The sequence below is a fragment of the Leguminivora glycinivorella genome, chromosome 6 (genome assembly GCF_023078275.1).
Source record: "Leguminivora glycinivorella isolate SPB_JAAS2020 chromosome 6, LegGlyc_1.1, whole genome shotgun sequence".
NCBI classification, from domain to species: Eukaryota; Metazoa; Arthropoda; class Insecta; order Lepidoptera; family Tortricidae; genus Leguminivora; species Leguminivora glycinivorella.
The window spans coordinates 15,664,594-15,690,330 of NC_062976.1; the positions used below are offsets into that span (position 1 = coordinate 15,664,594).

At 37.0% G+C, this 25,737-nt stretch overlaps 6 protein-coding genes across 8 annotated transcripts in view; 3 read left to right on the forward strand and 3 right to left on the reverse strand.

Moving 5' to 3' along the window:
* Positions 1-6,513: 6,513 nt before the first annotated feature.
* LOC125226988 (probable tRNA(His) guanylyltransferase) lies at positions 6,514-8,278 on the forward strand. Its single transcript, XM_048131177.1, has 2 exons — positions 6,514-7,234; positions 7,382-8,278. The coding sequence occupies exons 1-2, from the start codon at positions 6,599-6,601 to the stop codon at positions 7,697-7,699; spliced, it is 954 nt and encodes a 317-aa protein (XP_047987134.1). The 5' UTR covers positions 6,514-6,598; the 3' UTR covers positions 7,700-8,278.
* On the reverse strand, positions 8,118-11,142 carry LOC125226987 (V-type proton ATPase subunit d). Its single transcript, XM_048131175.1, has 4 exons — positions 10,930-11,142; positions 9,628-10,136; positions 9,007-9,261; positions 8,118-8,749 (listed from the first exon to the last, which is right to left on the reverse strand). Exons 1-4 carry the CDS (start codon positions 11,048-11,050, stop codon positions 8,588-8,590), a joined length of 1,047 nt encoding a protein of 348 aa, XP_047987132.1. The 5' UTR covers positions 11,051-11,142; the 3' UTR covers positions 8,118-8,587.
* A 351-nt stretch (positions 11,143-11,493) lies between these two features.
* Positions 11,494-12,804, forward strand: LOC125226989 (succinate dehydrogenase assembly factor 4, mitochondrial-like). Its single transcript, XM_048131178.1, has 2 exons — positions 11,494-11,679; positions 12,000-12,804. The coding sequence occupies exons 1-2, from the start codon at positions 11,634-11,636 to the stop codon at positions 12,302-12,304; spliced, it is 351 nt and encodes a 116-aa protein (XP_047987135.1). The 5' UTR covers positions 11,494-11,633; the 3' UTR covers positions 12,305-12,804.
* Positions 12,318-16,997, reverse strand: LOC125226990 (pre-mRNA-splicing factor ATP-dependent RNA helicase DHX16). The gene is made up of 7 exons (XM_048131179.1): positions 16,420-16,997; positions 16,152-16,288; positions 14,509-15,897; positions 14,340-14,385; positions 13,475-13,603; positions 12,806-13,208; positions 12,318-12,557 (listed from the first exon to the last, which is right to left on the reverse strand). The coding sequence occupies exons 1-7, from the start codon at positions 16,746-16,748 to the stop codon at positions 12,333-12,335; spliced, it is 2,658 nt and encodes an 885-aa protein (XP_047987136.1). The 5' UTR covers positions 16,749-16,997; the 3' UTR covers positions 12,318-12,332.
* Positions 16,998-17,355: 358 nt separating this feature from the next.
* Positions 17,356-22,797, forward strand: LOC125227443 (WW domain-containing oxidoreductase-like). Of its 3 annotated transcripts, XM_048131761.1 has the most exons (6): positions 17,356-17,482; positions 18,290-18,416; positions 19,677-19,929; positions 20,294-20,473; positions 20,963-21,230; positions 22,210-22,797. In XM_048131761.1, exons 4-6 carry the CDS (start codon positions 20,403-20,405, stop codon positions 22,489-22,491), a joined length of 621 nt encoding a protein of 206 aa, XP_047987718.1. In that variant the 5' UTR covers positions 17,356-17,482; positions 18,290-18,416; positions 19,677-19,929; positions 20,294-20,402; the 3' UTR covers positions 22,492-22,797. The 3 variants fall into 3 exon arrangements, with proteins under 3 accessions (XP_047987718.1, XP_047987719.1, XP_047987720.1); XM_048131762.1 differs by lacking the exon at positions 18,290-18,416 and having other exon boundaries at positions 17,452-17,482; XM_048131763.1 differs by lacking the exons at positions 17,356-17,482; positions 18,290-18,416; positions 19,677-19,929; positions 20,294-20,473 and adding an exon at positions 19,598-19,637.
* Positions 22,798-24,375: 1,578 nt separating this feature from the next.
* LOC125226808 (E3 ubiquitin-protein ligase MIB1) overlaps positions 24,376-25,737 on the reverse strand; it is a 273,740-nt gene continuing 272,378 nt past the window's right edge. The window contains exon 17 of the mRNA XM_048130913.1: positions 24,376-25,441. Coding sequence (XP_047986870.1) covers positions 25,301-25,441 — 141 coding nt within the window. The 3' untranslated portion in view covers positions 24,376-25,300. The remainder of the gene's footprint in view (positions 25,442-25,737) is intronic.

Sequence of the window (25,737 nt, forward strand, 5' to 3'; positions counted from 1 at the left end):
CTCGGGTGCAAATGTATTTTACTTCTCGTGTGTTAAAAAACTCGCAAGTTCAGGATTCTATTCTCGAACCACTCGCTTCGCTCGTGGTTCAACTATAGAATCCTTTCGCTTGCTCGTTTTTCAATTCCACACTCGGCGTTAAAATACAACTTTGCACCCTTGTATAACAAATAACTATATTTTAGATTCCTCACATCATGGGCTATCAGAATATACCCCATGTATATCGGCCGATTTTTGTAGTTAAGAATTTTTCAAATTTCCTTCGTCTTTCAGGGATTTTTCTCTTTTGCTACAATAAAGGTGTACAGACGGAAAAACCAGGGATGTTGCGGAGGTCCGGTTCCGTTAAGTCGGATGTTCCTTTTCTGTTATTTTTGAAACGGTTGTTACCTATACCAGCGCTGAGGTGTAACATGAACGAACGGCGTGCATAGGTATATATTTTTGATGTTTAGCCAAGTACGGAACTTCGAACGATGCTTACTTATCTAAAATCCAGTAAACATATACGTTTATTTATTAAAATCTTTAAGATAAGACTGAATAGAACCCCAAATTTGATGAAAATCTCAATCGGTTATCAAGATAGAAACATTTAAAAATCGGGATTTCGGGAAAAAGTTTACGGATTTTGCATTTTGTTGATAATGTGCATCTCGTCCAAAGAATATAATACTCACTAGGAGATCTCGTCTACCTCCCGGTTTCGTTACAGTTACCAAAGACATATAAGTATAACTCCGTACTCGATCCTCTTTGCAGTTACGCTTCTGGTTCCGTTAAAGACAATTCCCGAATAGTTTGTACATTTGGACACGTCTCCGATTTTGATAAAAATTGGTAGGCTGTAGGCTGATAGAGTCCATGATGCTGAGCAAGATCCACTAGGTTTCCCAAAATGTCCTAGGTTGTTTGTATGAAACTTTCCTTTTTTGTTACCGAAAATGTATAGAAATCTGGTAACAAAAAAGGAAGGTTTCATACAAACAACCTAGGACATTTTGGGAAACCTAGTGGATCTTGCTCAGCATCATGGACTCTATCAACCTACCAATTTTTATCAAAATCGGAGACGTGATCCAAATGTACAAACTATTCGGGAATTGTTCTAAAAAAACATTGTTTTCAGTACAGAAGTTGTTTTTTTTACGCACTAGTGCGAGAAGTGGTTCATTATATGCCAGGTCGAAACTTCGGAGGCTCATCTGTACTGAAAAACGTCGTACGATACACGTACGTGCGAAAAGGAAATTCGTAACTCGTGTCGATTTAAAACACCCCCTTCGGTCGTGTTTTAATTTATCGCCACTCGTTTCGAACTTCCTTTTTTACGCACTTGTATCGTAATGTACTATTAACATCTGGTTCCGGTTCCTGTAAAATCAATTCCGTTACATCCCTAGTAAAAACCTACTACTACTGCATGGCCGGAGTAGTCAAAGGCAGCTATGAATGAAATATTAAATATTATTTATTATATTAACAAAAATTGGTTGTCTGTAAAGTCGGTTTACGGACGGTAGTTTGACGTGATAACGTCAAACATTACAGTAGTATAGACAGTTCGAGTCGCGAGTTCGCGGCCTAATCAGGGGTGGCGCGCGGCGCGTTTTCACGGAACTCACGTTCTCACTTTCTATTGTTACTTTACGTCGCGAGTTTTTTTAAGCTTCTTTTAAAGTGAATGGCTTATAATGCTTAGTTAAATAAACATCAGGAATAAAATAGGACAATATTGTAACACAGATCTACTATTGCTTAAGTCCCACGGAAAAGTTCAATAAGGCTTGTGATGTTGGGATTTCAACAATAATATATAAATACTGTACATGTACCCAAAACTTGAATATAATAAGCATTTTATCTGAGTATTAAATCGTTTTAATTCATAGGCAACCCTATCGTCCGACGCTGCGCACGTGCGGCTCGTTTCTTTGTTAGAATTTTGTAGGCATTCAAAAACGTCATGCTCCACGGCAGCGCCACCTTAGCTTTGATGAACATAAACATATGGGAAAATATCTATATAAAGTCTATAAAATTCTAGACTAGTTAAAAAAATATCTATGTTTCTAGTTTCGTCGTGAGCTCTTATACATTGTGGCGCTGCTGTAGAGCATACTCCACAGCAGCGCCACCATAAAATATCAATTACTTCATATGGTACAGGCACGTATATGGCTTCAAATAATTCTATAACAATTCTATATTGGCCTAGCTTACAAAATCCCTACTTTTATTTTGCATGTAGGAAAATACGATCCCACAAATCTTTTATAACAAATAATTATCGCAGCGCCTTAATAAAAAATCAAGGCAAACACACTAACAATTTTGCCGAGATTTTCAATAAGGCGCTGCGATAATTATTTCTTACAAAAGGTTTGTGGCATCGTATTTTCCTAAATGCAAAATAAAAGTAGGGATTTCGTAAGCAAGGTCAATATAGAATTGTTATAGAATTATTTGAAGCCATATACGTGCCTGTACCATATGCAGTAATTGATATTTTATGGTGGCGCTGCTGTGGAGTATGCTCTACAGCAGCGCCACAATGTATAAGAGCTCACGACGAAACTAGAAACATAGATATTTTTTTAACTAGTCTAGAATTTTATAGACTTTATATAGATATTTTCCCATATGTTTATGTTCATCAAAGCTAAGGTGGCGCTGCCGTGGAGCATGACGTATTCAAAAGGCGGCATTTCGTGAACATCAAAGCAGTGGGCCTTCTGTACTTGTACTATTATATATTCTGTGGTATAGATTAAACGATGAGATTTTCAAATGCAAGAATTACTTACCTATATTGCCGTAATTGTATTGAACACACATGAAAATCACAATAACATTTCACTTCACTTTATAAACATTTGAGTTCACGTGTAACTAAGCTAGGAACATACTACGCGGACGTCCGTCGTAAAGCTAGGAACACACTACGCGGACGTCCGTCGTAAATCGACCGCGGACGGGAATCTCGACAATGGAAATACACATAAAGCTAGGAACACACTACGCGGACGTCCGTCGTAAATCGACCGCGACCGCGACCTATCAGTGTGCACGGAACAAAACATCCAGCGAGCCAGATTTCGATCGGACGTCCATGCGCTCAAGGCCACGTCCACGTCCGTCGACCGATGGTTTGCACGGTTATGTGTATTTCCATTGTCCAGATTCCCGTCCGCGGTCGATTCGACGGACGTCCGCGTAGTGTGTTCAATAAATACACATAACCGTGCAAACTATCGGTCGACGGACGTGGACGTGGCCTTGAGCGCATGGACGTCCGATCGAAATCTGGCTCGCTGGATGTTTTGTTCCGTGCACACTGATCGGTCGCGGTCGCGGTCGATTTACGACGGACGTCCGCGTAGTATGTTCCTAGCTTAAATCGACCGCGACCGCGACCGATCATCAGTGTGCGCGGAACAAAACATCAAGCGAGCCAGATTTCGATCGGACGTCCATGCGCTCAAGGCCACGTCCACGTCCGTCGACCGATAGTTTGCACGGTTATGTGTATTTCCATTGTCCAGATTCCCGTCCGCGGTCGATTCACGACGGACGTCCGCGTAGTGTGTTCCTAGCTTTAAACGTTATCACGTCAAAAAAAAATTGATTGTCTGTAAAGTCGGTTTACGGACGGTAGTTTAACGTGATAACGTCAAACATTACAGTAGTATAGACAGGGGCGGTCAGAGTATAGCAAAAGGGGCCCGCTCACAGAACTAAATCAAGATAGAAGGAAAATGCTCGGCGATTAACAGCGAAACCGAGCGTGTAACGTTTTGTGTTGAGCCTATGACGTCACGAGTGTACTTTAGTGATGGGAACGTTGTCCCCGCGTAACCCATTCGATCGATTGTGGAGGTTACGTGCGGGATGCCCGCCGAAGTTAAAAATATCGGATGTTCATCTTCGAGGTGAAATGAAGTAAGTATATACCTGTATTCGTGTGATTCACTAGTAGGTATATAATTTGCCTAAGGCCAGGAACAAAGATTTTAGTAGGTAGGTATTAATACTAGTTAATATTTCGTAATATTTTTAAGAAAATCGACCATGTACTCACAGCATTATCCTCATGTTATATTTGTTACAACTTTTAGTAATATATAAATATAATTAACCATTAACACATTTTTAGAGTTATTTTTATTCATAATAAATATAGAGCGTATTATGTTTGTATTTGTTTTTCTGCCGACCACAAATTCAACGTTAATACCGTAACTGTAACCTATTTTAAAGTTAAATTTACTTTTCACTCGTACTTTATATGTATAGTTTCATAACAATATAAAAACATAATTATAATTTCCACTGCTTCGCAAAATCGATTTAAATCGAATAAGGAAATCGCAGCATACATGACGATATAGTTCCGTGGTGCACCACTATTCTTAGGCTCCCCACAGACAGTCTTAAAAATTCATAATCTTAAAAAAAACTTGTATGCAATCTGACAGTTCAAATCTGTCACTGTCTTGTCAGTGTCAGTTTGAACTGTCAGATTGCATACAAGTTTTTTTTAAGATTATGAATTTTTAAGACTGTCTGTGGGGAGCCTTAAGTTCGACGGACAAAATAACAAATCTACCTTCACTTTGTCTCGACAGTTTGAATAGCCTATTTTTATATCGCTTGTTTTAAACGCACACGCCAAGTCGGACTCGTCAAATTAAAGCCGCAATGGAAAACTAGTTTGACGGCCGTACGTCAGCTAATGTTTTGATGATAAAAATAGGAAAATCGTGTTTTTTATTTAATAAAAAATATTTTAGGACAAATGGTACTTACCGATGATAGGAAACACTTTGTTTAACACCCTTGCTTTTATTGGTGGTGTTTGAACAGTTAATTATTTTGTATTTTTCACTGTATGTCACTCGCGGGCAGCGGTCGGGAGCAGACTGACTTGCGCGGCGAACAATGTTGCTCGCTATTTAACTTTTCCGCACGCGAAGTAGATACACTTTTTCCTTCTATCTTGATTTAGTTCTGTGGGCCCGCTTCTGGGACTTTTTTCACGTTTATTTATTTATTTATTTATTTATTAAAAATACACAAAAGTTAACAGTATTTCACCAAAGCACTTATGTGGTAATATAATTATGTACATGTTAAATTGACATAAATAAAAGCAAACACACTTAAAAGTTAAACTATGGTTATTACATTAATCACCTAAGGAGTGTAGAGTCTATGAACCTTAAGAGTTTTCTGTAAAACACACCAACACTATCAGCAAATATGTCAATATCGTCTGTCTCCAACATGATGCGGTTAAGAGCAGCTCGGGCTCGAGCGGTGCGCCGGCCGCCGCGAACAGGCGCCGCCGCCGCCGCGCCGGCACCGCGCCCGGCATGCCAACCACCACATTCGCTCTTGGCACTTGCAGCCCCATTCTCTCAAGCACGGATGCGTCATCTACTCTATGGTGAAACAGTTGGCGGTAATGCATAATATGCAGCAGTTTCCGTCTGGTTTCTAGAGTTTGAAGACCAACCATTCCTGTTACGAATAGAGATGGATACATATATGGGTAATATCCGTACAGTCGTTTGTAAATGTGCCTACAGAACTTCCTCTGCACTCTTTCTAGCATAGTGTTTTGTTCTTATTAGAAAGAATGCATTAAAATAAGCATCTTAAATAAATTAAAGTTTTTTTTAAAACCTACTAATTTAGGAGTTAGAGTGGTGCAAAGTTGCAAAATTTTCCCGTAGCATTACTAAGGCGCCAGAGACAGAAAGCGATATCGACGGAGCCCCGCTTATTACAGAAACTGCACAGAATAGGAGCCTTCGGCCGTTTGAAGATACCTAACGAACCTAACCTATATAAAAGTCGTCATTTTGTATCCTAGACCGTTTGCGAGACACGCGTTAATTTTATTAAAGTGCTAGTGCCATTTACTAATCTTAGAACCCTAATATCTCAGTAAATATTAATGGAGAAGAAAAAGTTTATATAACAAAACATCCTTATTTAAACGTGTTCTATATGATTTATCAATATTAACATAGGTTATATTGGTAAAAAAAATCATCGTAAATTTATTAAGTCTCTGGCGCCTTAGTAAATACTATGGGAAAATTCGCAACTTCGTACTGCTCTAACTCCTAAATAAGTAGGTTTTTCAAACAACTTCATTCTATAAAAGATGCTTATTTTAATGCAATCTTTCATGTTTTTAAATTACAATACAAACACTCAAAAATAATAAACACGAGCGCGCCATCTGTCGCAGCTGTGGTGCTTTACTTTACTCAGGCCACACGCTACAACCATACCGAGCGCATCGATCAGCCGCTTAGTTCCTACGCGCGCCAATAGATGGCGCTTTCGCTATATTGGGAAACGGGACAATGACGTCATCTTTTTCGTGCATGCTGCCCGTAGTAACGAGTTATTAGACGTTATCACGTCAAAAACAGTTTTGTTAGGATTTCGACAACTTCAATATCTTAGTGAGCATTATATTCTTTGTTCAATATAAATTGGTTTATAAACAAATATAATAGAAACGGTTTATGAACGCGCAAATGAGCCATGACAGTTCTGTTACGTCAATGTCATTGTCATGTCATGTGTGCTGCAAACCAAACTTGTGGCATATCGTGAGATGGTTTTTATATTAGAAAGTACATTCATAAAATCACTACTTAAACCCCGGCGTCATTTTATTTTTAAAACAATGGCTAAAAGTTCATTTGAATATGTTAAAAAGTTCGAACTAGATGACACATTATTGCCAAATTCCTGGATTGTCGTGAGACTAGATGGCAAGTGTTTTCACAAGTTTTCAGACGATCACAAGTTTGAAAAACCTAATGATCTAAGAGCACTCAAGCTCATGAATTATGTAGCATTTCGAGTTATGAAAGACTTTAACGAGATCTTGATGGCCTTTGGCCAAAGTGATGAATACTCGTTTGTTTTCAAGAAACAAGCAAATCTTTACAAGCGACGTGCTGCTAAACTTTTGACTGTGGTTAACAGCAAGTTTTCTTCTTCATACGTTTATTACTGGAGCAAGTTTTTTGGAGATGAAAAGTTGCAATATCCACCAACTTTTGATGGTCGTGTGGTCTTGTATCCATCTGACCAAAATTTAATAGACTACATGAAATGGAGACAAGCAGATGTGCACATTAACAACCTTTACAACACAACATTCTGGAATTTAGTTTTAAAAGGCAATTTGACTCCAAGTGAGGTAAGTGTAGTGTACTAATAAATGAATTGAACTTTTAGTAATGTGAATTATGAGAATATATTTAGGATTATTTTATACATCTTTACAGCATACATAGGATCAATACTGTATAAGTAGATATTTTATGATTATACTTTATTGTTTCAGGCTGAGAAGCGCTTGTGTGGCACAGTGTCAGCAGATAAAAATGAAATTCTGTTCAAAGAATTCAATATTAACTATAACAATGAACCAGAAATATCCAAGAGAGGTACCATATTGCTAAGGAAAACTGTGGTACTGAATAAAGATGAGAATTTACAGAAGTTGGTGATTGTTGATGTTCATGATGACATGCTTAAAGACAACTTCTGGAAAGCACATGCTAGTTTATTATTAGAGAGGCCTAAAGAAGCTTTAGTACACAATGGGCCTGCAACTGAAATAATTAATGAACAAATAAATATAGTTAATAAAGAATTATAACAATATAATGTTACTTTGTTCATAAAAATCCTTTTATGCCCCTACACATAAGAAAAAAAAAATACTTTGATTTTTTTTGTAGTGTATGTAGTATGTTTTGTAGTTTTTGTAAAAAAAAAAGTATTTTGTATCAAGACAAAACAACTGTGTTTTTTGTTCCACTTTTAATTCATCTTAGAAGACAGATGTAAACTTTTAGACAAAAGTGATCCAACTGAGACACTAACTTGAAAATGAAATGCATCAGCACATGGATATGCATATATGACTGTAAAACTTGTCTCTCCTACAGGAAAAATAATAAATATCGCAAAGATTTTGTATGTGACTATTTTGTCATAACATAAGTAGTACTAGTGCTACTACACTTAATTGTAATCAAGTCTTTAATGAGGAAGGAATAAGAACCAAACAAACATACTGTTAACAGTTATACAGTTTAATAATCAATCTAAATACAATTAATATTCATACTTTTAATGTTAGGCAGCTCGATCCTTCAGTAAAGAACAGAGAAGGAATCTCAGAGACTTAATTTGCAATATTGTAAATAATAGGATATAATTACTTCAAACTTTTCAAAAACAATAGGTTGCCTATTCATTACAGCAATATTTAACATACTTACATTTTTGAGTGCATAATACAGCTTCATTGATAATACTATAAAATCTGCGAAATAAATATTTATTTAAATACAAGAAATAATTAAAACACAAGCCTACTTTTAAAATTGTCTTACTTGAAAATAACAAAGGTAAACTTTTATTATCATTTCCTGTTTCATGGAGTAAATGTCTTCGCTTTAGTTGAAAACAATATTCATATTTACATAGTGTATGTTGTCTGTCAAGGATGCAACTTGTAAAGTAAACATACATAGAAGTTTTAAAAAATGGGAATGTAGTTATCAATCTTTGCTCTGTGTTTCTGCGCGACACACTCGCTGATCCAGACGATGTTGCGGCACTCCTGCTCCTTGAGCTTCAGGTACGAGTAGAACACGCCGTAGTGGAACTGCTGCAGGAAGGCGTGGACATTGAGGCTCACCTGCAAATGTGATGTTTTATGTTAATATTTTTAGTATATTGCAGCTTATTTTTATATAATTTGGTTTTGTTTCTGTTCTAAGTCACAGAGTATAAATTCTTTTAGGCTAAGCTGTGGGTAACTCATATTTGTTAATACCTCAGATAAAATAAGACCTCCTCAAGTGAAAGCTACAACATCCTTATACATGCCTTATACAAATAATTTCTTAGTGTCCTTATGGTTAAGCAACAATGTTTGCTTGAGAATATAGTTACCTCATGTTCAAAGAACTTGTCTTCAAGCGTCTTGTCGCCAACATTGTTGCCAGCACCCTCAAACAGCGCTTGGTACTCAGCGTAATACTCGGCGACAGCCTTCACTTGCTCGTAGTCGTCGGCGCGCGCCAGCGCCGCCAGCCCGTCGGGGTTGAGCTTGCCGCAGCGCGGGTACAGCTTGGCGCGGTCGTCCTTGGACAGCTCCGTGCCGAACGAGTTGATGGTGATGATGATAGCTCGGCGGTCGGCCTCGAACTACGATTAAACAAGGTTTCGATCAAAAAACGAAAATTTATTTTTTTAATTTTCAGATTTTGAACATTTGTTTGGCTACAAGAACAAGTGCTGCAATACACAGTGAACCTACCTAACTTTTACTGAAGTTTTTTGTGTTTGTGATGTTACTTTTATTTTGTGCTTTATATTGTGGTTTAATAGCAAAAAAAAACGTTTATCTATTCATATAATTATTTTTTGATACTTTAAATGAATCATTCGTTATGTTGCATTAAGAGTGAGACTTAGAAAATAACTCGGTTTCAGAATGATGTGAGACTTCAATTAAATTGAATAACAAAGATTTAGTACCTATTTATTGGAAGCTGATAAAAAAAGCCTTACCTCCAAAATCTCACACATGACATCAGCAGTAGTTCCACCAATCTGTTTGCAGAAATCAAAGAAAGCTTCCAAGTAGGCCTTGTACAGGGTATTACGTATAATCTCAATATTCATCTCATCCAAATCTTGTTCGCTGATGCAGTCAACGAAGAACGGAGCCAGAGGTGTGTCCACCAAGACAGCGTTGTACAGCTCAGCTGGAGTAGCAGCCACATGAATAGCTTCCATCTGCTCGAAGGATCCCAGAGGGTGGCATTTGGGGATCAGCTCAGAGATTGGGCGCTGGTGCAGGGTGCCGGTGATCAATAGGATGATGTTATCAATCATGTAACTGTATGTAATGAAATCTAGGAAGGTGGATAGTGGCTCCACAGAGTGATTCCTTAGATGTGTGAACTCGATAACGAGTTTCTCACGCAGCTTGTCATCAATAGTGGATACTGCCAGGGGGCTGGGCTCATTAGACAGGAAAGTGCCATAGTCTGTCCCTTGCAGGTGGAGCTTCAAATCTAAAAGAATAAGAAATGAGGCTTATTAATTATTTTGTAAATTGTTAGTGTGTGGTCAATGGTCATAAGTTAAAATGGAAGTAGTCATAATGCTACACAGAACAGTAAATAATCACAACACTTGAACACTTGTAATATGGTACTTGCAAAATATAATTTTCATATGTAGATAGAAATATTACAGCTAGGTAAGGATTTCAAAAACTCTGGCAAAAAATATTTATATTCAAAATTGTCTCTCTTGTTGATAACATTATTCTAATCCAAATGTCTGACTTCAGCATCCTTAACTTGAAGATTTTCTTGCACGCTATAAAAATTCAACTAAAATTGATTATGACAAACCACATGACCACTCTAGACAACCTTGAACATTTGGATATTAAATAAAACCATTAATATGGAATAAAATCAGGGTGATATGAATGAAGATTATATTATTCAGGAGGATTTACCAAGCCACTCTAGGAGACACTTAAGATTTCATTTCACAAATATTTAATACTTATGAAGGATAATTATTCCTGAACAGGAAATCTGTTATTGATTAGATTGAAACCAGCATTCTGCGGGTGCAAGCAAATTGAATGATTGGGATGTGGAAGGTTTCTTTGATGGTTGACAAGTTTACAAACAATTAAGTACGACAAGGTGTGTCAGCTCCTTGAAATTTTTATACATTATATTATTAAATACATATCCCAACGGCAAGATAACAATTTCAGATGGTCTTTAGATTAAGGCATCTGCTCTAAAATAAAAGATCCCGTGGTAGTATTGTAAACGAAGTTACCTTCCAATGTTTCGCATTGCACCAAGTTCAAGTAGTCCGCTTGCTTGAGGATTCCACACTTGAAACCACGGCACAATCCCTCCAAGTATCCCGAATCAATGTTGAAGATGGCTCCCTTCATTTTTATGGGATTAATTGGGAGTTTTGGCTTTTCCTGCGGTTCGTAAATCCTCCTACCCAGAGATAGAAGAATGAAACAGTCACAGTGTCGATCATTGATCATATGATATAGCCATAGACAAAAGACGCTGGTACGTTCAATACTTGCTATACAAAAAGCAGTGGTTAATTTATGAAACCCATATTAACCATTAATTATTGAAATAAATAAAAGGATACATTTGATTTTCTTGTCTTTACGATGTTATTTGTTCTTGCATACGAAAGTTTGGTGCGACTGTCTAATTTCAAACATAGATGGAAAGAATCATACTGTCTTTGTCTTACGCTTGTACTAGCAGTTAAGAGAAAGGGAAAAGTATAATTTTACCAATTACTGAGTGATTGGTAAATGTCGTTCTTTACTTCTTTATGATTTGCTTTTCGCCTCCTCACGCCACCATCAGTGTGTACCAGCTGAAGTAATTTTTTTCAATGTTGACGTTTTGCATTTGTTTGACATATTTTCAGATTTCGAAACATTGCGATTTTCATATATTTGTGAAAATATAGCGATTATATTTCTATACAATCAGTCAATCAATATGTTGCGCAGCTCTACCAGTATTTTTCATAAAATATCGCCTAGAGGTAAATTGCTTAATACTTGGGTTTTGGGACTTAGCTGTGTATTGTCACAGAATATATAATAGTACAAGTACAGAAGGCTCACTCCTTTGATGTTCACAAAACGCCGCCATTCTAAATTCTTACCTACAGTAACAAACGGACCGCACGCGTGCAGCCGACATTGAATTCTATTGCGCCGCGCGAAGGTCGTCTCCACTGAATGGGCCGCGAACTCGCGGCCGCCGGCATGTACTTGTAGCGCGGTGAAAGGATCGCGAGAGTGAGCCGCCCCTGGTATTGTCTTATATTTTTCATGTTATTTACGACGTATTACTTTGCAGGCTGTGGTATTTTAATTTTCAAGAGTAATTCCCATACTACAAGCACTGAAGCGAGTAGTCAAGCTGAAGAACCCAAGAAGGCAGAATCTAAACGGGTGGCTGAATTTAGGAAAAAATTAAGAGAAACTACTCCAATAGACGACCTTGGCGTGCAAGCCGAATTTACTGCTAATGCAAAAGAAGATCCACTTCCAGCCTGGCCAGACAATACCAACCCACATACAGGCGAAGTTGGAGGGCCAAAAGGCCCAGAACCAACCAGATATGGAGACTGGGAAAGGAAAGGACGGGTAACAGATTTTTAAATGAACAATGTGATCTAGTTTAAATAATTTATTGGCTATTAGCAGATTTGCCAATAGTTTTAGGCATTTTTTTGTTAGTAGAGTCTTCTAATTCTTTTGATTTGTAATAGTGCGGTGCAACCTCCAATAACCACTTGCTTTCTATTTCTGTAACTTGCCTCATAAACTCTTTAGAAGTGAAGACAAGCTCATGATAGATGACCCAACGTGGCAGCTCTTCAAATAATGCACTGTTGGGGTGAATCATCACTGTCTGAAAACATAGAAAGCATATTTTTAATACTGATGTAGATTCAAGACTTGTCCTTAAATTTGGCTTAACACCATACAGATATTGTTTTGTCTTGTCTCATTTTAAGTAAAATTTACACATTATAAGGTTTATTTGTTTGAATTCAACATAGATATACATAGTTTATACCCAAACATTTTAAAATAGTTTTAAATAAAATAAAAATGCTTTATTAGTTATTATTGTGAAATTATAAAAAAACCACTTACTTGATTGTGTTTTACTGTTTTATAATGCCCACCCTTTGAAAATTTAGCTATATGGTAAAAATAGCCGGCAGTTATTGCTTTCCGAATATTGGAGTCTTCCGAAATGCTGGAGACCATTTCAATCTCGACTCGATCCATGAGTCCTGCCAACTGCTCCCTCACGTCTCGGGCTCTCTTCATGGACCGGTATTGTATGAAATTCTCATAACACCATTGCACTGAGTAGTCTGACTCAACCCACTGGTTGTAAACATTCATCAGTGTGAGGTGGTCACCAGAGGGATGGAAGAAGTTCTTTCTGGCAGTGTCTGCATGAATAATCTTATCTTTGGGCCGATAGAACACAGAACTATTGACTGATAACATGGCAGCTATTGTCACCAACTCTTCTGAACATTTGTATCTGAAAAAAAAACCAAAATTATTTCCTATGTTACATTTTTGTTGTGAATTGTAACAGGCATGGACTACTTGGAAGAAATAATCACTGATACAAAGCCAATATTATATTATGCTGCTGCCACACTGGCTGTTATAATTGTTATATAAGTCAGTTTTGGAGCACCATTATATAAAAATAAAATTGTAATTTGTTAATTTTTTAGCAATTTCACTACCACAATAATTTTCATTCATTATTATATCAAAGACAACATTGAATTTACTTACTTTTCACTTGCTAGTAACATTTTGGCAAGCATAGGGTCAGTAGGAAATTCTGCCATTCGCCTCCCAGCTTTAGTCAACTCTCCATGATGATTTAGTGCTCCAAGGGCATAAAGTTGCTCCAACGCCAAGGCCGGCACGGCAACAGACAGTCTTAAAATTCATAATTTGATAAAGTCATAAATGTCATAATCAGTACAAAAATCAGATCGAGTGCACGGAGTTCCATACAATTTCGCGACCGTCCACACTCACTCTTGTTTTTTAAGATTATGAATTTTAAGACAAAGTGTCTAGAATAAAAAATGCGATTTTATGTCGTCTTCGCACTACTGCACTTTTCGAGCATGAGAAGTGAAAACGAAATTTATTTGTTATACTTATACAGAAATGCCTGCCAACGATACTATATTTATATACTATGATTACTAAAATAATACTCTCTTTAAAATAAAAATACATTATGTAAACACTGTCAAACAATTTAAGTCTGTCAGTAAATAAGAACAAAGAAAACTATAGGTATCCTTTTCTATAGCACCCTAAAGAAAAGGATGCATATAGTTTTCTTTGTTCTTATCGGTCTTAAGAGACAAACAGTTAAAACATATTGCACAATTTTATTGAGCAATAAAATTGTGTAGGTGACAAAACTTTGATAGGTTATTTTATTTTTGCTATAATTTATTAGAATTCCGTATTTTCTGTCATTAAATTAAGTAAATTAAATAAAATAGGATTCGATTACTTATCGTTTAAAATTTTTTTGACTTGGCAAAAAACCAAGCGTCTGAAACTCTGATCACATGTTGAAAAAAAAGTTGGCGGGAATTGGTTATCTTATGTACCTATTATGTTCTTTCGCTTTACGACAATTTCGTGGTGTAAATTGCCGAGAAAAATATAATTAATTCCTCGCAATCGAAGTAAAAAGCAAAGTGTACAACAGGGGCATAAATTTAATAATAATTATTGAAACCTAGAACGAAACGCGCCGAGCGCGGGAGCGAGCGGGAAGGAACATATCTCCCTCTCGCTTACCCGTATTCCAAGAGCTTTCAATGTTAGGACAGCATTGCCCAAGTTTATCCTCTGAATCTCAGGTACAGTATTATCTTCCAGCTCATATTTATAGGCCCAAGCTGTGTAGAGTCTGAAACATTTGCCAGGAGCCACTCTACCTGCCCTGCCAGCTCTCTGGTTAGCAGATGCTTTAGATATTGGTACTACTATCAAACTCTCCATACCAGTTTTTGAGTTAAAGTTGTTTTGCTTAGCAAACCCAGGGTCTATAACATAAATAATGTTATCAATTGTAAGAGATGTCTCAGCGATGTTAGTGGCCAATACCACTTTACGAGCGCCTTCAGGTGTTTGTTCAAAAATCTTAGCCTGCATATCACTTGGTAGATTAGCATACACTGGCAGAATCAACAGTTCTCTGATTTTCTTGCCAAGGCGCTTAGTTCTCTCTTGCAACATTTCCACACATGTTTCAATTTCTTCTTGTCCAGTGAGAAACACTAGTATATCACCAAGAGGTTGAGTGGCATGTATTTGCAAAACTGACACAACACAAGCATCAATGTAATCAGCCTCAGGAGCTTTTGTGTAGTAAATATCCACAGGAAATCTTCTTCCCGGTATTCTAAAGATAGGTGCTTCATCAAAGAAATTTGAAAACTTTTCTGCATCTAGTGTTGCACTAGATATAAGTAACTTTAAATCAGGTCTGAATCTAGTTATATCTTTGACAAGTCCAAATAATATATCTGTGTGCAATGTACGTTCATGGGCTTCATCAATAATCATTACACTGTAGGAGGCCAAATCTGGTTCTGATAAGAATTCTCTGTGAAGTGTACCATCTGTCATGTATTTAATTACAGTTCTGTCTGATGTGCAGTCTTCAAATCGGATACTGTATCCAACCTCATTGCCAAGCTTAACATTCATTTCCTGTGCCACTCTTGCTGATACAGACATGGCCGCCACTCTTCTTGGTTGAGTGCATCCAATTTTTTTTCCATCATCTGTAAATCCAGCTTCATAGAGATATTGTGGAATCTGTGTTGTTTTTCCTGACCCTGTTTCTCCTTCCACAATCAAAATTTGATAATTTCTTATGGCTTCTATCAATGTCTCTTTGAATGGATAAACAGGTAGAGATTTTTTAGTCTCCTCTATTGTCATGCGCATCTTCTGATATTCTGATTTTTCCTTCTCTTCTTTTTTCTCTTTAGTGCCTTCCAGTTGCAGGGCCTGTATGAAATCAATCTGCTCATCAAGTAAGAGGTCATATTCATTTTGTGCTTTGGCATCTTTGGCACCAAACTTAAAGAATGCTGACTTGATCTGTTCCTGTTCCCACTTGCGTTGCTCGGAGTGAGGCAGCTTCTCATTCTCATCAACTTCAATATACTCCCCTGAAAACAAGTACAAGTAATATTTTTATACATTGTTATACCACATAGAACAAGATGAGAGTTGTCAACAATGCTTGGTTTGAATCCACAATGTCATATTGTCTCTTGCCACTGCACAGAATATATTATTATTGGCCACTCCACTCTGTTTCTACACATCTAATACTTAATTAATTAACTGAGCAACTACCTATTGGTTTGTGCAAAGAAAATTGTCTTATATTGAATAAACATAAAAAAAAAAAAAATTGAACCTTTTTCTCCCTTCCCCAGATCCCGAGGCATGTGGTATCGCTGGACATTTTCCAGTTCTCTAGCCTTCTCATGTTCTTTAGCTAGTTGTAAAATTGTCTTCTTATGTTCTCTTTCCCTTTTTTCTCTTTCTGTTAATCTGTAATAAAGTATAAAAATTATATACTTTAACTCTATCATTAGCCAAAAGGTATGCATACATTATATCTGTAAATAATTAATTTATCTCATTAGAAAAAAATCTTCAAAGGGAGTTAAAAACATACGTACGTGCTTTCTTCGAAGAGATACTCATCATCGGCAATATCAGCCTCTAGCTCCACCACCTTATCATCTTTCCTCTTCTCTAAATACTTGCGGCGGGACTGGACACGCAGCTTCGGTAGCAGCTTGTCCCGGTCCTCGGCTTCCAACTTCAAGCGCTTCGCGGCTTCTTCATACGATCTTTTACTAGAAGATTCTGCCACCTTTTTAACTCTTTCTTCATCACGTTTTTTCAGTCGTGTAGCAAATTCATCTCGTTCCTTCAGATCCTTTTTTCGAGTTTCTTCAGCGCTGTCGCTTCCAGAGGATGAATATCTGCGCTTGCTGGTACTCATGTTGGTATATTTTTATTAAATCAAAGCACTAAACCTTTTAAATCTTTTAAATTTGAGGTTTTGATTTCAACTAGTAATGATAGTAAATTTACAATTCATGACGTTCAACAATTATGTATGTTAGATTTAAATTTCATAATAATATACACGTGACATTAAACCGATATATTTTGTACTTTTTATTATATTGTTGTTTTCAGCAAAACAATTACAAGTAGAAGCCAAAGTATACACAAGCAGACGAGATTGGGAAATGACATGAAATGAATATGACAATGACAGCACTGACATCACGCTATTTGGCATGTTGGTGTTACTGCTACCATGGTTAACCCTAGTCAACATAGCTTGGAGATTTGTATCTCAAATAAGTCAACACATTTTGTCAATGATAAGCGCGAAATTCAAATTTAATAGGGAAGTAAAATTATTGCACCCGCTTTTTTTTTTATTGATTTTCTTTTTCTATTAACGTTGATACTGTGCCCCTGTATCCAAGTAAAATGCCTTGGTTTTACGCATATACGACAGTGAGAACATGTGCAAGAGCCATATTTTTCTTGAGATTTGTTGATTTTCTTTTGTTTTTTGTTGACAGCTTGTTGACAAAAATATTAAGTATACGGAATGTTCCCTCATTTTTATTATATAAAAAATAAGTAATACGTGTAGTAGTTTAGGATTCTCATCACAAAGTTAACAATGTTGGTTGCTAATTGTGTACGAGGAATACGGTTAGTAATTATATGAGTAAATATTAAGTCATCAGGCAGTTATCGTAGTAAATAAGTATAAATAATTCTGGGGATCCAATTGGGCAACTGGGCAACACATTCACATAGATTCACATAATATAAAGGTGAAGCTTGAAGCATCACCTGCCATCACTCAACACTTATAGCTTTGCGGGAGCCCCTTGGGGGTCTTGAGTCTCCAGGCCTTTCGGCTATTAATAAATAAATGTTTGTTGGAGTTCCTTTTATATATTTTTATTGGGTTTCATTATAATACAAATTTCTGTTTCTTTGTTTAGTCTGGCTCTAGTTGGATGTTCAAAATGCAAGTGTTATTCTTTTTTTTTGGGGATTTTATGGCTTGGCTACGAGACCTTTAAGCCAAATCTTTAATTTTATAAGTCACTGATTACACGGCACTATTGTTATGATTAGGTTATTAAAGATTTATCACGGTATTTTTAAAATGAACTTGTAAATTGGTTTGTATGTTTGAACGTCTTTTAGTAGAATATTAAGCGGTGGCGGGCGGGGCAAGTGTTATTCAAGTGTCCTGCACGGGTAGCATGGTCGCGCGATAGACGATAAAATATCAGGCCCTCCCTATCGCACTATTAGTAAGTGCGATAGGGACAGCCAGATGTTTAATCATTTATTCAATTCAATTCAATATTTATTGATAAAACTATAATTTTACACGTCATAATAAAAACAATACATTACAATAATTATTGGTACATGAGTTACAATTCTTACACATTTATCGCGCGACCATACTTGCCTGCCTGATTTATCATTATGTTTTAGGGTTACTAACATTAATGTTCGCCAAATAAGAACATTAGCCCCCGAAACATATACGTTGATCAAGGATTCTGCTAAATTCCTTATAAACACAGCTGAACGCCATATTTTTGGACCATCAGCAGAGGAGGTAAAACCCTTAACGTACTTATAGATACCTACTGTATGAAACGTAGCGATAGGCGGTAGCGATAGTAGTAGATAGAAAGGTTTAATATATAATGTGCATGAGAGGAAACAAGCGAATGTATTTAATATGTGGGTTCCTACTTTCCTACCTGGCTAACTTTAATAAATTATAAACGCTATAGGCACTATAAAGCTTTAAAACCTCAACCTATGCACGGATCGAAAAACAAGAATCGTGCGGTATGTTTTGTACCTACTTTGTGCGCCGCAGTGGGAAAAGTGAATAATACCGTGTGCGTGTGGATTGAGTGAGCACCTTCCGAAAAAAAAAAATATGCTGATCATTTAGTAAAAGTTCTAAAACAATTGTAAAACGAATCTCTGAATTTGTAAAAAGATAAATCAAAAGATACAGTCATTAACATGTGCTCACTCAGTTCTCACAAACTACCAACAAAAACAGTGAATGTATTCATTTAACATATAATATTTATATACTAACATTTAGTAAAAAATATGCCAACCTACCTCTATAAATTTTAGATCACCTAGTTACGTATTTAATTTCTTACAAATAATTTCTTATGCTCACTCAATCCTCACACTTTTGAAAAGCCGAATTTTGATGAAAAACATAAGATTTAGACCGCTATTATATGTGTATAGTTTAGTAAAAGTGAAATGGGAATTTGTAAAATACAAAACGAACCACTAACGTGTCAGGTTTTTTTATAATAAATTTTTGTAAGTGCTCACTCAGTCCACACGTTTTGAGAAAGTTAAAAATGTAAATATCTAAAGATTTGTAGCACCACAGATACTCGAAAGTACTTCAAAATTTAGTAAAAATTTTTACTAAATATCCACCATCTAATATTTTATATTCGTCGTCTGGTTTTAAAGATATTCAGACATAACTTTTCTCATACAAATGTATCATGTAGGGTGACCACACTATGTCGGCTCCTTTTGATTTATCTTTTTACAAATTCAGAGATTCGTTTTACAATTGTTTTAGAACTTTTACTAAATGATCAGCATATTTTTTTTTATTTTCGGAAGGTGCTCACTCAATCCACACGCACACAATAATACCTACATAATATACCCACTTGGTATACGTGTTTAGCATGTGCGTACGTATAGCTATAGCTGTGGAAACCTTGGCACACCAAGCTAAAGCAATGGACGGGTGACCGGAGTGAGGAGCAGTGGGGTTCCGGTATAATACCTACTACCTATTCGTACATTTTGTCCTTAGATTGTCCGGGATGTTGACTTGAGAGATAAGAATTGTCTGGTCACTGGCGCCAATAGTGGTCTCGGACTTGAGATGACTCGCTGCCTCAACGCGCAAGATGCCCACGTTTATATGGCTTGTAGAAACACGTACGCGGCCGATATCGCCAGCAAGAAAGTCTGTAAGAACTTGGATCGGTTGAGTATAGGAGAAGTAAACTTAGCTTCTCTTTTATCTGTAAAGAAGTTTACGATCGGCTACTGGCAGAAAACAAGTAAGCTTTTCAGTTTTCACCTAGGTATCACATAATAAATAATAAATGCACACGCCGCGTTTAATAGGTAAATTTTATTGATGATACCCACAGCCGGATAGTCGATGATACCTGCTGCCAATATTTGATACTCTTAATGTGTAGGTACTCGTATTATATTATATGCAGCGCTAAGGTTTTTACCTAGTGTTAGTATTTCAGGTTACCTAAGTTTAGGTAAGTTAGTATATTTCCTAGTCAGTGATAATAATATTTGGGTGTTACATTCTCTGTATTATTTGATCAGAATAAGTATCTACCTAATACCTGTAGGCATGTAGTACTTATGCACCTAGTTCAGTTCAATACTTTGTACATTTTTCAGAAAATTCGACATTGTAATTGTAAATGCCGGTGTTTTTGGAATCCCACGGACAATCACGGAAGACGGATTGGAAACAATATTTCAAGTCAATTATTTGAGTCAAATATACATGCTCATGAACATTGAGAAACTCTTAGCTCCTAATGCCCGCGTAGTGTTTCTGACCTCAGAATCTCACAGGTTGGTCGAAAAAAGTAGATACAAACAAATTTCTATAGGGGATATGGGATACAGGGATATCTTATCGTATTATATTTATTTTATAACCAATGAGTCAGTTATTTAAGTCGCAATTTATGATTAGCGATAACGATATTACCTAAGCGAGAAATACGAAATGTCCCCATAGGTAGGTAAGTGTTTTTGTCTCTTTGAAAAAAATCTTGCATACTTACCTAATATGTTTATTTTTTTTAACACTTGTCTCACATAACATAACTGCTAAAAGGTAATTTTGAGTTAACATTAATAGGTGTTAACTTAACATTAATCTCAGCATCATAATAAAATACAACGCGATGCTGGTAGAACTTATGATCTTAGAACGGAAATCTTCTTTTAGATTCCCCAACATATCTATCTCAATAAAAAGGATCAATACTTATAAGCCTTTTTACAAAAACTCTAATTTAATCACTACATTCTAAATAACCTCATGTTCTTTTAAAGGTACGTGAACTGGCCTTTAGAGAAAAGGTTAATGCCGACCGAGGAGATGCTTTCATTACCAGAGCATGATTACACATCAATCAAGGCTTTCAACGTGTCCAAGCTGTGCTGCATCTTCGCCATGCACTACCTCGGCTACCGGTGGATGAACGCGGGCCGGGGCGTGTTCAGTGCGACCCCCGGCTCCTTTATTAGAACAAAACTGTGCAGCAATTGGTGGGTCTATGAATTGCTGTATTTGAGCATGCAGCCGTTCAACAAGTCTATTGTGAGTAATTTATATTTTTTTTACTTGATTTAATAATTACGTACCTACGCTAATCCGAACGAACACTAACGTTACAGCCTGGCAAATAAGAGTAGAAAATAAATGGGGGCGCCACCGTCTATGTAAAATATAATAAATTAATATTGGCGCGAAAGATATGCACGATAACTGAATAATATTATAGGTAGGTATTAGTTTCGAATCTGTCTGGTACGTATAGGTGCATATGCCTAGTCTGATCTCGCTATGCACATTCATTTAATACTATTAATATTTTTTCAGTACAGATGGTGTTTTTTTTCACGCACTAGTGCGAGAAGTGGTTCATTATATGCCAGGTCGAAACTTCGAAGGCTCATCTGTACTGAAAAACGTCGTACGATACACGTGCGAAAAGGAAATAACATTCGATTTAAAACACTCCCTTCGGTCGTGTTTTAATTTATCGCCACTCGTTTCGAACTTCCTTTTTTACGCACTTGTATCGTAATGTACTATTCTATGAGACGTCAATACCAGTCATTAAGTGGTAGGTATAATTTTTTTAAGAGCTCCCAAAATTTTTAGAAGCACGCCTCCCATCTGCCTGTAATAAAAAGTCTACGCCCCCTCCCCGAAACTAATCTATTACTTAGGTAATGTCTAACGTGTGCACTTATCCCACGGGCCACGCCCCCTTTATGATGTTGCACAGTTGCAAAATAATACTTATTTGTTTTACAATTGGTAAAAGTTCTTGTTTAACCGCTCGTGCCAAATATTGGTATCAAGGCACGAAGATTAAACAAGCTTTTTCACCACACCAACACGAACAAAATACTGACTAGGTATAAATCCATCAATTTATTCAATATGTATAATTGTATGAAATTACTTTGCCCCCTCGTGGATAAAATGCAATTTTGCTATCTGTTTTCGAATAGCAAAGAAAGCCTTTACCAGTTGGTGTGGTGAAAAATAACTTACCTGATTGTTGCAGTCCCAAGCCGCCGCCACGCCCTTGTACTGCGCAACCTCGCCCGAGCTGGAAGGGACGACAGCCGCGCACTTCAAGAACTGCAAGCGTTGCGAGGAGAGCGAGCTGGCGCTCGACTCCCACCTCTCCTTCCGACTGTTCGACATGTCGATGCGCATGATCGAGGAGCGCGTGCGCCACTTCGACAGCCCACTGCTCGAGGCCACGGAACCTAAGCCGGAGCACACTGAAAAAGAGCCTAAGGAACCTATCGAGGATGAACTCATGTCTAGCTGCTCAGGTTAAAACATTTAGATTAATAGGCGTACGAAGCAGCGGGACTGACTGCAATGAGGTTGATATTTTTTGCTTCTGTTTTTATTTTGACGGTTTGAGACTAGCGTTTTTCTGCGCGTGTTCTTTTGGCGTTACTCGCGAGCTAAGTACCTTTATTTTGGTATTCAGCTCGGTCCTATTGGTACGCATTGCCACAAATCTTATGGGTGCGTATAAAACGCTAGTCTGAAACAGACCTTATACACCTCATACATTAGTTCTGTGTATTACGTAGGGAACTTTTAAGTCGTTCTATAAATAAATTAGTACGTGATTTTTAAATTATCTTTTATTTAACAATCGTTAATAAAGAAATACAGTGAAGTCTTATAAATATTTTTGTATACTTATGTAGATGATCTAACATCACTCTTAACAATTTAAATGAAATAGATTATTATATTATATAGTAATACTTAATGGAATTCATCAAAAGGTAATAAATGCATTTTATAACGATGAAAGTAATATAACATTATTTAAGCTTCGAAAGGCACAATAGAGTTACAAGTATTTGCAAACTTAAAGATAGTGGTACATAATATTATTATCTGCAAATAAAGAAATATTATTATTTGCAATTGCTTGAAAAAATATATCGAGATGAAATGGCAAACCTCATGAAAATAACAATTTTAACTTCAATAGGTATTGTACATTTTGGCCGCGAAATTGTTTAAGTGACATATAAATAGGCAAGGGAATTCAATGGTTGACCAGTTTGACCACGGTCATTCTCAAGACGTAAGGGCGAATTCTAATTACCGCTTCTCATATGTTATCAGTGCAATTTCAGTTCTAATTCTAATTGATCAGAATTCAAATTCCACTGAAAATAGAAGCGTCGCGGCAATTAGAATATGGACTAGACGATTGAGAATTACAGACCAAACATTATATTTCTTCTTGTATGATGCGACTGATCAAGTGATCAGGCCTAGATGGCAAAGATAGACTACCTGTCCTTATGAATACAATTGATGGCGGCGACATACTCCCGCGGCCATGTGCTATGCCTACAGGCTAGACAAAATATTGACTTGATGGACATAACATTTTGATAGAATACAATCTATTTCATGAATATATGCCTTGAGAAGGATAGGTACATTATATATGGCCTTAACATTACATTAACACTACAATAAATAAAATGTTATAAGAACGCTGCGTTTTTTCACTAGTTTCATAATATGTCTTTGTTATTCTATACTTATCCATATAGAAATTCGACATTGAAAAAATCGACAGCGTTTTCAGCAATATTTAACCGCAAGAAGTTTTTTTTTATCATCTAGGCATACAATACATTACATGCATTTTAATGTTATCAGTCGTATAGACGAGTTGAGCTCATACAGGATGGCCTTTTTCTTACAAATCTAATTTACTGGATATAATATATAATACTTAAGCCTAATCAGTAAACATTTGAGAATTTCGCTTTAAATATTTAAGGCCAAAATACGGTCCTAATAACAAGATCGAAGACATTGAAATTGATTACGTGTAAAATAGTAGCTATCTACGTTGAACATAAGTAAGTTTTCGGAAGGTACGTACTTTATCTAGCTTGTATTTGTACAGTATTAAACCACATTTAACTAAGGACCTTATTATTGTTATCAATCAAACACTGTAATGGTTTAATATATTTCTAGATAGTTTAGTAATTATTGCATTACGGTTCAGCCACGACATTGGTCTAAGCGCGACAGCGGTGAGCGGCAGCCATACATTGGAGCGAGACACAGCGATGGGACTTTTCATTCGCACGTAAAATCGCCGTCAATAGAAATTGTCAACAATGTAAACAAACCATTCTTTAAAATATCAATATTCTAGCATAATTTTACTATTTTAAAGGTTGAGGATCATAATGTGAGATGAATTGATTAAATAACACATGGATTTAGCCAGTATCTGATGAGTTACAATGGAAATTAAGGACATTTTAACTACAAGGTTTGTTTACATTGTTCATAAATTCTATTGACGGCGACTTTATGGCTGCTGCTCACCGCTGTCGCGCTTAGACCAATGTCGTGGCTGGGCCGTTAAAATCGCACAGTTAAACTAAGTACCAGTACCTACTAAGTAATTGCGCGGTCACAATACCGAATATCAAGAAGCAATATTTAAATGATTTCCTTTACATGCCTAACTTTTTCTAAAAATGAAGACCCGGTCATATAAAAAAGAAATGTATTTCCTCTGATGTTCCGGTTACCTTGGGCACGCGGAAGATTTCGGTGCCGCACATTACTCAGAAGGTAATGCGTCCGCCGGAGATCAGAGGGTCTGCCGCCACCATCAAAGTTCGCACATTAAGGGTCTAATTTTTTTAAATAATTATCGAGGTGTAACACAGTGGCATATAGATACGAGTATATGTGACTCAACTCCGTTAGGTTCGGTCTTACCACTCAAACTCGCATAATAATAATTCCTTCAAGAAAGCAGATTCATCTTTAATACGAGATTCAGCCTAATCCACGAGATTTAGTCACCCAATCTTCGAGATACCATTGCGTTGACTCGCACTGGTTAAGTTTTATATTTGGCACAATTCACATTAGCAGCTGTTCCAAACAATTTCAAAGACAACTTAAACTCATCGTAGTAAGGAGTATGCTACTCTGCCGGCCTAGGGGAAGTTGAAGCAGAAGTCTGGCTCTGTCTCACCAGACTCACCACTATAAATGAGCGATAGGAGGGGGAACTACAGCTACGACACGCTTACGAAGTATGCGATTGTGACGGCGGCTACCCTGGAGTGTTAGTAGAGGAGGATGCGTTTCTCGACCTGCTTGCGGCAGATGGGGCAGACGGTGATGCGGTCGCCGCACATCTGGCACATGCCGTGCCCGCACAGGAAGATCATGTTCTTCAGCCGGTCCAGGCAAATCGGGCACATTGTCTGCAACAGAGAAAGATACACATGCATAAAACTGACGTTTGTATTTTCAAAAGGGGTAGGCAGATCGTGTGAAAATGCTCAAGTTTCAGTGCTACTCTAAGCAACCCTTTGACCGCCAAGATCACCTAGGGGCGTCGTGTGCTGTCGTGCCCATGACGCCAGCAACGCCTAAAGTTGCTCTGGCGGACGCTGTTAAAGCAATTGTCATGCTGACAGATAAGGTTTATTTTCGTTATTTATTCGTTATTTATTAGTTGATGGTATTGGCGCGTATAGGCCATATTTTGACACGAAAT

Excerpts from the sequence above, each read along its gene's own strand:
- LOC125227443 (XM_048131761.1), top strand. The coding sequence starts at position 20,403 with ATGCTCATGAACATTGAGAAACTCTTAGCTCCTAATGCCCGCGTAGTG. Across the intron at positions 20,474-20,962 it reads CTGACCTCAGAATCTCACAG|GTACGTGAACTGGCCTTTAG; the intron begins GTTGGTCGAAAA and ends GTTCTTTTAAAG. Across the intron at positions 21,231-22,209 it reads AGCCGTTCAACAAGTCTATT|TCCCAAGCCGCCGCCACGCC; the intron begins GTGAGTAATTTA and ends TGATTGTTGCAG.
- LOC125226988 (XM_048131177.1), top strand. The coding sequence starts at position 6,599 with ATGTCATGTGTGCTGCAAACCAAACTTGTGGCATATCGTGAGATGGTT. Across the intron at positions 7,235-7,381 it reads GCAATTTGACTCCAAGTGAG|GCTGAGAAGCGCTTGTGTGG; the intron begins GTAAGTGTAGTG and ends TTATTGTTTCAG.
- LOC125226989 (XM_048131178.1), top strand. The coding sequence starts at position 11,634 with ATGTTGCGCAGCTCTACCAGTATTTTTCATAAAATATCGCCTAGAG. Across the intron at positions 11,680-11,999 it reads TCATAAAATATCGCCTAGAG|GCTGTGGTATTTTAATTTTC; the intron begins GTAAATTGCTTA and ends ATTACTTTGCAG.
- LOC125226990 (XM_048131179.1), bottom strand. The coding sequence starts at position 16,748 with ATGAGTACCAGCAAGCGCAGATATTCATCCTCTGGAAGCGACAGCGCT. Across the intron at positions 13,209-13,474 it reads ATGTTACTAGCAAGTGAAAA|ATACAAATGTTCAGAAGAGT; the intron begins GTAAGTAAATTC and ends TTTTTTTTTCAG. Across the intron at positions 12,558-12,805 it reads AAACAGTAAAACACAATCAA|ACAGTGATGATTCACCCCAA; the intron begins GTAAGTGGTTTT and ends CTATGTTTTCAG.
- LOC125226987 (XM_048131175.1), bottom strand. The coding sequence starts at position 11,050 with ATGAAGGGAGCCATCTTCAACATTGATTCGGGATACTTGGAGGGATTG. Across the intron at positions 10,137-10,929 it reads GCAATGCGAAACATTGGAAG|ATTTGAAGCTCCACCTGCAA; the intron begins GTAACTTCGTTT and ends TTATTCTTTTAG. Across the intron at positions 9,262-9,627 it reads TCATGTGTGAGATTTTGGAG|TTCGAGGCCGACCGCCGAGC; the intron begins GTAAGGCTTTTT and ends GTTTAATCGTAG.